Source organism: Hypanus sabinus, chromosome 23, assembly GCF_030144855.1.
Source record: "Hypanus sabinus isolate sHypSab1 chromosome 23, sHypSab1.hap1, whole genome shotgun sequence".
In the NCBI taxonomy this organism is placed as follows: domain Eukaryota; kingdom Metazoa; phylum Chordata; class Chondrichthyes; order Myliobatiformes; family Dasyatidae; genus Hypanus; species Hypanus sabinus.
Window position 1 is genome coordinate 39,716,621 of NC_082728.1, and position 11,182 is coordinate 39,727,802.

The 11,182-nt window shown below is 40.4% G+C and overlaps 1 protein-coding gene across 1 annotated transcript in view; it reads left to right on the forward strand.

Annotated features, from left to right (window-relative positions):
• Positions 1-9,244, forward strand: part of b3gntl1 (UDP-GlcNAc:betaGal beta-1,3-N-acetylglucosaminyltransferase-like 1) — a 342,821-nt gene extending 333,577 nt beyond the window's left edge. Inside the window, exon 12 of the mRNA XM_059948769.1 lies at positions 6,611-9,244. Coding sequence (XP_059804752.1) covers positions 6,611-6,616 — 6 coding nt within the window. The 3' untranslated portion in view covers positions 6,617-9,244. The remainder of the gene's footprint in view (positions 1-6,610) is intronic.
• Positions 9,245-11,182: the final 1,938 nt, after the last annotated feature.

The following is an 11,182-nucleotide window of genomic DNA, read 5'->3' on the forward strand; positions in this document are numbered from 1 at the left end:
TTTTTGTAACATTAATGAGATCTATGTTAAATGTCACAAAATTCATTGTATATGTCACACACTTTCATGGGTGACACTTCTTAGCATCTTTCAAATGCTATTGATCAATGGTTTGATGGTGTAAGCGTCAGATTTAGAATGATGTGTGAAAGCAAAATTTTAGGTCTGAAAACCCTCGGAAGGAAAGGGGCAAGAATCTGGTTTGGTTTGTCTTGCATTTCAGTTTAGGACTTTAATCCCAACTTTCTAACTGTTATTCACCGTTTTATTGAACTGCTGCTGCATAACAAACAAATTTCACGCCATATGCTGTTGATATTAAACCTAATTCTGATCTCAGGATATGTGATGGGGTGCCTGGCTTACGGCCAGTGCTGAGTAGCTTCCCTTCAGTGGTGTCCACCCTGCACCCTGGCAGAGCAAGAATCATCTCCCTCCCCCCTGCCAACTTTCCCCCATTCCATGCCGATCTGGTAAAACAAGTCACCTCACTTTCCGTTACTTATCATGCAATCCTTTGCTTGGTTGTATTGTGACTTCTGCCTCGTGTGCACAAAGTTTCACCACACGCACTTGATCTCAAGATACTCAGTGCAGTGAAGTGTTTTTGCAAAGTTATTAATTGTGCTGAATTCTTTGCCTACGTGTGACTCTTTTAAAATGATAGGTCCGCTGCCATTTGCAAGTAGTCCCTTTGCAAGTTGTTCCCATGAAGCAAGTTCTAAAGCCTATATTATGTTTGAAATCAATAAATCACCTCATCTGCACGATCAGACAAGGCTTTTTTCTTACTTTGGAAATAATAATGACATGCAATCATCCTATTAAGCGTAGGTATTCACTCACCAGAGACAGCAAGATCATGCCTGAGCATGAATAGCCCCGGGCCTCTACATCAGGTGTATTCAAAATACATTGAGTGAAGGTTGCTTGTATTCAAAGACTTCGGTGTTGCTGACTCAACACATTGTTGAAGCCACATCTCTGCTCTTGGTGTTTCTTCATGTACGCCTGCCAGCATTGCTTTCAATGTATAGTCATTAGGCACCGAGATACACATGACATCACCTGCCTAGGATGGTTACTCTCGACCTCAGGAGGAATTTCCTTATCCTTTCATGAAGAGTCAATTATGCCACATTAGCCTGTTAGTATTACTTAATGCTTAGGTTTCCTTAGCTCTTTCAATTTGCAACCAGCACGAATAAGCAGTTTCAAGGAAGATTACAATGACATACAGGACATTAATAATAATGCATTATCAGGCAGAGGCTTTGAATTTGTCTCTTTACAGTTAATTACAATTACATTTAATTACAGTTAATTACATTACAATCATCCGATTGTGATGAGAGGCGGAGCTGAGGATGGTAAGGACCCTAGTGCAGGCATATCCAAGACTAAGATTGAGACAACAACAGGGTTCTTGACTAGATGCTAGACAAGAATCTGTCGAGACTAGACGATAATCCAAATGAGACAAAAGTCTTAAACGCAATCACAGGGTGAACCGAAGCCGAGCTGACAATTGAGTGCCCAACCAAAGTTCAGGTGCTCTTTAAAAAGTATCCAAAACTTGGCACCAAAACATGGACACCAATTAGCAGAGCGAGCCAGAAGTTTAAAGGGACCGCGCCAGCTAGCCATACTCTTGGAGAATTGGAGCATCTAAACCCCAGAGGCTGGCTGGCAACGCGCCTGTTATTCCATCCATCAGGTGCTTGGAAAGGGACAATAATCTCAAGACATGGTGGGTCTCTCAGTCAGAGAGCTCTGTACAGTCTAACCTACAGGATTCATCGATGATCCACACCAGAATTCAACTTAAAATCAAGAATCTACTGATGATAAAATAAACTCCTGTAACATCAAAGTAATCTTCAGTGTCAGATTTACTTACAAATGTTGAGTAATCTTTCATAGAGTTCCATTAGAATGGGTAAGGACAGTACATATTTTCTGTTAGGAATAGGACAGTCTTTCTGAGGACATGGTGAGATTCCTAGACATTTAAACAAACTGGAACTCATGTTCTTTCTCAATAGACATTTGAGCACACCTGCCTCAGAGGCTGCTCAGGGCCAGACAGCTGGAGAAGTGCTTCCCAGTAATCCAGGAGGTTAATCTTGGAGTAGGATGTTCTGTCAAAGCCAACGACATGCTGTTGAGTATTTACTGGGCTATAGAGAAAGCCTCAGCAACATCTGAAAACCTAATGTGTATTTAGGTTGAGCTTACAACCATTATTCTTAATCTTCCCTATTGTGCTTTGTAGAAGATTGTACATCACACAAACACACACACAAATCACTCCTAAATATCATAAGTCCATTTATTTTAATATACTTATGCACATTAAGTAATTACTTTGAATTTCAAACTAGCACAGGAAGGGAAACATCTAGAGAAATCAAATTCTGTCTTTTATTTTTTATGTTAGTACTAGATCGAGAATTTTTGGAGCTATCTGAAGATGTACAACCTTCTACTTAAATAAGTGTCTTTCATTTCCATCCTAACTGGCTGACATCTTGTCCTGAGACTATGACTTCACTTAGAAGCTCCAGCCAAAGGAATGAGCTTCTGCTTTACTCATCTTTAGAATCCTGAGTTTAAAAAAAAATTCATTTAAGGGCTGTGGGCTTCGCAAACCGAGCCAGCATTGAACTGCCCATCCTTAATTTCCATTGAGAAGGTGCTGGTGAGCTGCCTTCTTAAATCTCTGCAGTCCTTGAGGTGTGATTATCCCACCTAATGTTGTTGGGGAGGGAATTCCGGGATTTTGACCCAATGACAGGGAAGGAACTGTGATATATTTGGGCCTTGGAAGATGCTGACTAAGGACCCTGCTGAGCTGCTGTAGTACATCCTGCAGATGGACTGAGTTGTGGATGGGGGTGTCTGCCCCCTCGGATTTTCTCTCCTATATGGAAGCTGCGTCCACCCAGGCAAGTGCAGACAATTACATCACATTCCTTTCTTTCTCACACTTCTGAACTTCAGCCATTGCTCAAATTGTATTCACACATCCACTCCCTTGTCACAGGCATCATCCTAGTAGGTCCACACTCTATAGATCCAAGAGAAGTGTACCTTCCAAAGTTCAAAGTGAATTTATTATCAAAGTACATATATATCACCATATACTCTCTGACTCTGAGATTCATTCTCTTGAGGGCATACTCAATAAATCCTTAGAATAATAACCCTAACAGAATCAGTGAGTGATTGCACCAACCATATAACAATCACAGCAAGGAGTAACCAGCATAACCTGTAGTAGTCGTAGAATCGTAGTTAAAAGAAGAAGTAGTTTTGTGAACTATCTGAAGGATGTCGCCATCGGCCATGTTCTTCAGGTTCATATCGACAGTCGTATTCGATAGACAATAGGGTCATTCGGCCCTTCGAGCCAGCACCACCATTCAATGTGATCATGGCTGATCATCTACAATCAGTACCCCGTTCCTGCCTTCTCCCCATATCCCTTGACTCCGCTATCTTTAAGAGCTCTATCTAACTCTTTCTTGAAAACGTCCAGAGAATTGGCCTCCACTGCCTTCTGAGGCAGAGCATTCCACAGATCCACAACTCTCTGGGTGAAAAGGTTTTTCCTCATCTCTGTTCTAAATGGCCTACCCCTTATTCTTAAACTGTGGCCACTGGTTCTGGACTCCCCCAACATCGGGAACATGTTTCCTGCCTCTAACGTGTCCAATCCCTTAATAATCTTATATGTTTCAATCAGATCCCCTCTCATCCTTCTAAATTCCAGTGTATGCAAACCCAGTCACTCCAATCTTTTAACATATGACAGTCCCACCATCCCAGGAATTAGCCTCGTCAACCTATGCTGCACTCTCTCAATAGCAAGAATGTCCTTCCTCAAACTTGGAGACCAAAACTGAACACAATACTCCAGGTGTGGTCTCACCAGGGCCCTATACAACTACAGAAGGTCCTCTTTGCTCCTATACTCAACTCCCCTTGTTATGAAGGCCAACATGCCATTAGCATTCTTAACTGCCTGCTGTACCTGCATGCTTACTTTCAGTGACTGATGGACAAGGATACCTAGATCTCATTGTATTTTCCCTTTTCCTAACTTGACACCATTCAGATAGTAATCTGGCTTCCTGTTCTTGCCACCAAAGTGTGTAACCTCACATTTATTCACATTAAACTGCATCTGCCCACTCACCCAATCTGTCCAAGTCATCCTGCATTCTCCTAACATCCTCCTCATATTTCACACTGCCGCCCAGCTTTGTGTCATCTGCAAATTTACTAATGTTACTTTTAATCCCTTCATCCAAATCATTAATGTATATTGTAAATCGCTGCAGTCCCAGCACTGAGCCTGAAATTATATTAAACATACGCAAACAATACAAATATTTGAACGTAATAGAAAGAATGAAATCATGCATTACCATCAAGTATATATTTATTTTTTGAAAATTTAGTATTACTATGACGTGGTGCTTATTTTGTCCAGTCAAATTTTCCTCTTTGTCAAATCAAAAATACACTTATCTCAAGATAATCAGTGTTCCTGAATCTTGCTACCAATTCATGCAAGAAATTGGTGAGACCAGAACATCCTGGAAACAGTATAACAGTATATCCTGGAAAATCAGAGTAATAGCACAAGTCCTGTTAGTATGACTACAAGCAATGGTATTCATGCTCTGTAACCCTTGGCTCTCATTGCAAATAATGTGGCTGGTATTGTGTTTGTTGACTTAACACATTGTTTAATTAAGTTCCAATCAATATATTTGAGAAAAGTCTCTAAGTATGAAGAGAACCTCATTCTAGCGCCAAAATAGTCAACAGCCAAAGGAAATAGATTTTAGGTAACTGGCAAAGCAGGAAGTGGAACTGGAGAAATGGCAGTGTGAGTTGTTTTGTGACCTGTATTACGAAGTTTGAAAGGGAGTTTGAAGCAAGTTAAATGCTAATGTTCAGAAGAGAATTAAAAGAAAAAAAATGCAAATCTCTGGAAAAGAACAGGGATTGGGGCCAATCACATTGTTCTGACAAATAACTGGAACAGCCACAATGGACTGAACGTCCCACCTCCCATGCTGTATCACGTTCTGGGCCTTCAGAACCTCTGGCGGATACCAACCTTCTGGCAGAGGCTCTATTTCCTCCCTGAATCATAGTCATTCCAAACCTCTCTTTGCCAACTGTACACCTGGTCAAGCTTCCCGACACAATCCTTGGAAAGAAGTCAGTTTTTGATCTATGATGTTTCTGTGCTGGGTCTTTAAGTAATTTACTGTATTAAAGGCAATGTATAAATATGGATTGTTATAATAATTTACTTATCTTCCACATATGAGTTTTATTACATAATAGTATTTCTTCTGTTCCTATAAAGGGGCTTTTTCCAGATCTTTAAAAATATGTTAGTCATTTCCTATAAATCTACCAGTTCCTGATTTCACCAGAGACATCTGCAGCAGATGCTGCACACAATTTAGAGACTGCAAAATGGATGTTACAGGATAAAGCAACATGGAAATATGCTCATGCAACTTCTATTGGACAATGGGAGCAGAGTAAATAGACCAAGAAATGATATATGGGTTGAGTAACATTCAGACAGGAGAGGGAAGAAATACCCAGCCGTATGTATCCTTCTGCTTTCTCTGAAGAGACACCAATGTGGTGTATATCAGTGATTCCCAATGTCAAAATGCTTAGATCGACAACATTAACATTTCATAATTTATTCATGTTATGGATAAAACATTCCCAGCAACTTGGGATACAGTTGACAGTCAAAAATGCAGTCCACGATACTAAATAAATCTTATTTATAATCTTATCTGTAACTAATTTAGAATCTTATTAAGAATCTAATTTTTAGCTAAGTGATATTCAAAGACATAATCACTCTGAGTTCGCCTAAGAATTGAGAAACAGAATGGTTTGACAAGACAAATTTAGCAAAGTTACTGCACATTCTCACAATCATCCTTTGTCATTAATGCTGCTGAAACCCCCACTTGACCTGCTTTGACTTTTCTAACATTCTCCTTTGCAGTCTCTGTCAAATTAATTACACAGGCTTGTGTCGACACACTATTCTGGCAAAGTTTGGCTTCCTTATCAACCCTGCATTTTTCAGTGAATGTTGCTATCCAATCCCTGCCTACAAAATCCACAGTTTTATCTTTATGCCTGCTTTGTTCTTGCTTCAAGAATCTCTTCCTAACAACCCTGCAACCCCCTTCCATACATTCTTCATGTTGTTATGCACAATTGACCTCCTCAACTCCAGTTTGCTCTGATTTTGATTCTGATAGCGTGCATCAAGCCTTCTTCCGTTCTACTTTTCTGGGGAGCTTTCAGCTAATTTGCATGATTCAACTCAATTCCCTCGTTCTTTCTCCTATTTACCTCTTCCCTTCAGTCATTTCTTTGAACTATCCCTTCATTTTACCCTCAATGTTTGACATCTATCTACATTTGCAAAACAACCATGGTTATAATTGTAACAAGGGGAAAATGTTGGTTGTATAATATCCTCTGATAATACAATTGTCTAACAGTTTTCCTGATTATCAGATAACTGCTTTCTTTTTTATATTTACAGATATAAAGCCAGAAAGTGGTGAATCTGTGGAATTCGTTGCTACAGGCAACTGTGGAAGCCAGGTCATTGGGTGTGTTTAAGGCAGAGGTGGATAGATTCTCGATTAGTCAGGGCATGAAAGTTTACGGGTAGAAGGCAGGAGAGTGGAGTTGAGAGGGAAATGGGATTAGCCAGGATGAAATGGCAGAATGGACTTGATGGGCCAAATGGCCTAAACCTGCTCCTATGTCTTATGACCACCAGATCTTATGATCTCTCTACGTGGTTTGATATGAGTACGGTACTTCACAATGAACTTTATAGAAGTTCTTGGTTGATTTTACTAGCATTTGATCTCCAAAGTAGATGTTAATGCTGCTATCTCTACGATTGCTGCTGACAGAATCTGAGGACAATTTGGCAATACAGAGTTTCAAACCATACTAAAAGCATAACTTGTTTAGTTTTTCTAACTAAAAAGTTTCCATTTGTATGCTTTTTTCATGACAAGTATGACAAGTTTCCATTTGTATGTTTTTTCGTACATAAGTATTTTGTATAGCTTCACATTCGAAACCAACATATCCGAGCGAACAAAATGGGACGGAATTGGTGGTGTAGGAGTTTGCATACCTGTAGTGTGCCAGTTGTTAGCCCAGGGGGCGCCATTTCGACATTCGTCTTCAGTTCCAGTAACCCAGAAGCTAAGTTAAAATTTAACTCTGTGCTCCTCTTTCATTTAAAAACATTGAGCCCATGATTGCAGAATCTCCTGAGTCAGTGCAGAATTATTTTAATAGTTCGTTTTTTTGGAAATCAGATTTTCAAAGTCAAGGTCAAGTTTATTGTCTTACGCACAGATGCAAGGGAAAATAGTTACAACAACATCACAAGCACATAGCATATAAGCAGCATTCACAAGAAACGTAAATCAAACATTTTTACAAAGTCAAAAAAGGAACAAAAAAAACAAAAGCCTTATTTCATTATTGTGCAAGGGGTTGTGGCGTTGCTAAATCTGATCAGAATTGTGCCAGTTGATTCAAGAACTGACAGGTTGCTGGGAATTAGCTGATTGTGAACCGAAAGTTGCCTGTCTCTGATAATTTCCTTAGACTGAGGATGACTTGCTTCCACTCCAGTCTGATGGGTCCAGTGGAAACGCAGACATCTGGAATGACAGGAAATCTACTGGAGGGACTCAGGGGGTCACCAGCATCTCTAAGGAGAAAGGAACTGTTGATATTTTGAGTCAAATCTCTACTGTCCCCCATCTCAAGAGGACCAGGTTCAATTCTGACTTTGGTGCTGACTGTGGAGTTTCCACGTTCTCCCTGTGCCCACATGCATATCCTCCAGGTGTTCTGGTTTCCTCCTGCAAGCCAAGATGTGCAGTTTGGAAGGTTAATTGTTTGCCAAAAATTACTCCTGGTGTGGGCGCCTCTCAGGAGAATTGGAGGAGTTGATAGGAATATGTGAGGTAAAAGGTTGCAGGGAAATATCTGTGGGAATGGGCCCGATGAGTTACAGTTGCACTAGAAAGTTTGTGAGCCCTGTAGAATTTTCTCTATTTCTGCATAAATATGACCAAAATGTGATCACATCTTCACATGAGTCCTAAAACTAGATAAAGAAAATCCAATCCAAGAACTAACACAAAATCATTAAACTCATTCAGTTATTTGAGAAAAATATTACATGTATTTGTTGGAAAAAGTATGTGAACCATTAGAATTATCAGTTTATTTAAAGGGGAAACTAGAGTCAGGTGTTTCAATCAATGGGATGACAATCAGGTGTGAGTGTTTGAAGAACACTATTTAAAGAACATAAGCCTGGGTCTTCACCATCAAAGTCTGATCTTCACCACGCAGGTTTTTGGAAGTGAGCCATGCATCGCTCAAAGGAGATTTCCGAGAACCTCAGAAAAAAGGTTGTTGATGGTCACCAGGCTGGAAAAGGATACTAAACTATTTCTAAAGAGTTTGGGCACCACAGTCAAGCAGATGGTGTACAAATTTTCCCTGTGGGAAAGATGTAGGGTAATGCATTTGGTGGAAATGAACATAATTCACTGTCAGGGTTGGGGTTCACTTTAAGGGGCAGGTCTGATGTGATGATGCAATTGCATAAAGTTTTTTTTTAAGCGCACTTTGTGTTCAGTGTTTGGAGTACAATAAATGAGCTGGTAAGATTTTTCTTAAACATAAAACACCTCAGCTGTTGCATTTGTGAAATCCTACAATGGGAAGCTCTTGTAAACTTCTGCATCACATTCCTATTTGACTGCATAGCCCCCATCTTGAAGGCCAGTCAATTGTTGACAGACATCCAGGTTAGATGCCCATGAAGTGAAAACTGAAGTAGATTGAGGGATGTCATATAAAGACTGACTTGAAAACAAGAAGTCCTAACCATAGCAAATTCTAAAGAAGTAGGATTACTGCGAAGTTTTTTTTGGAGCTTTAGAAGGAAGTGTGGACATTCTGAAGCAGTCTTCCCCATTGGCCCTGGTTGAATGACTACAATTCACCATTGAAACATAGCCCATTACAATTATCCCTCAGATGCCTTTGACCCTCTTTTCTTACATTGAAAATAACAACTGACCTTGTGTCAATATCACATGTACATCTATATCGGTTGGCGGTCTATTTTTACTGGCACATCAAGTGTATAAAACACAGGTAGGCCATATGGGGGCGGGGGGGGGGGGGTGAACCTGTACCCAGTTTTCCTATCAATGTGTGGTCGTCCAGTAAAGAAACTCATTTTTTTCAGAGAAGCTATGTGTATCCCTAACCACTGAGGCTAGGGGAGATAAAACCAGAGGACATGCGTTAAGAGTGAAGGGAGAGAAGTTGAAAGGGAACATTAGGGGGGACTTCTTCACACAGAGAGTGGTGGGAGTGTGGAATGAGCTGCCAGATGAAGTTGTAAATCTGGGCTCACTTTTAACATTTAAGAAAACCTTGGACATGTACATGGATGAGAGGTGTTTGGAGGGATATGGTCCAGGTGCACGTCAGTGGGACTAGGCAGAAAAATGGTTCAGCACAGCCAAGAAGGGCCAAAAAGCCTGTTTCTGTGCTGTAATGTTCTATGGTTCTAAGGCGTTTATGCATAAGTGGAAGAACAGAAGGATTTGTTAGCAGTGTCTAGTGACAATCAATGGTTGAAAGCTTGTGCATCAAAATCACTAGTTTGGGCACATTGGCATTGACATACCATGTAATGAATGAAACTGAACTTGGGACAGTTGCATTAAGCTGCTGTAAAAGCTAATGATACAATTAAACTTGCCCTACTGCACAAAACTTAGTAACAACATCATCAAAGAATCCATCTTAAATGTTGAGATTTTTTCAAGCAGTTTTTATTCGTATAAAAATAGTTTATTACTTCTTACTGCTGACGCACAGAAAAATCATTTTTATATAATAAATAAAGCTTATGACATGGGGTCCAAGAAGTTACTAAGGAAACAAGTGTGACATTTTTATCTGCTGCAGCAGTTAACTGGCTGGACTGAAAATTCAATTTAACTGGGAACAGAGCTGAACTTTGATTCATCAATTAATCTTATAGATGGTTCCGGAAGAGACCAGCAACATCATTATTTCATTAGTCCAACAATATCAAACCTATGTCCTGAAATGCACAATCTTAACAATTTAGTATGATAATTGTAATCCAGAACAAATTTAATTGCGATTATATTTCCCACATGTTGCTGTTTGAATTACAGTATCAGATAATTTACAGCATGTGGTACTCTAATTCAGAACAAATTGTCGCCTAGATTTACTGTTTGTTTGAAGTTAGCATTCTCTGATATGCAAAGTCGTGGTAGTGCAAAGATGAGTGCTGTCCGTAGACAGAATTTGAGATTTAACCAAATGATCATGTTCTGAGTGTGCACTTGAAGAATGTATTTAAACTTCTGCAGTTCCTCAGAGCTAACTTCAGATTCAGATTGAGATTTATTTTCACGTGTACAGTGAAATGCACTGTTTGTGTTAACAACCTACTCACCTAGGGATGTGCTGGGGGTGCCCAAAAGGGATGCCACACATTCTGGTGCCAACATAGCATGCCCACAATGCTCAGCAGAACAACACAGAACACAAAGCAACAGACGAACAGCGGCAAAATAAGCCCCTTACCTCCCTCCCAGCCACTCACACACGTGGGCAGTCCTCCATCTCCAGGACAGGCCTCCAGCGTCCAGACTCTTGGTTCAGCTGGCAGGCTTCAACTTCCAGACTTCCAACTGACCGTTGGGTTCCAATTTTCAATATTAACCCCAGGACTAACCAATGAAGGGGCCTTGAACCGACTGACTGGCCTCCATGCCTTCAGCTTCCACGGGCATCTGACCTCAGGGACTTGTTGGCATCAAGGTATCATGTAATGAATGAAACATTGCTGGCTTCTGTGTGTGGAACGGAGGCCTCGACTCCAGATGTCCACGTCACTGTCCATTGAATGTGGAGAACAGAGTGGAGGCCTGACCTCTATATCTCTGCCCCTAAGCCCCAATCTGACCTTGAACTCACCCAGATTGCTGTCCCTAAACCATAACCTGACCCC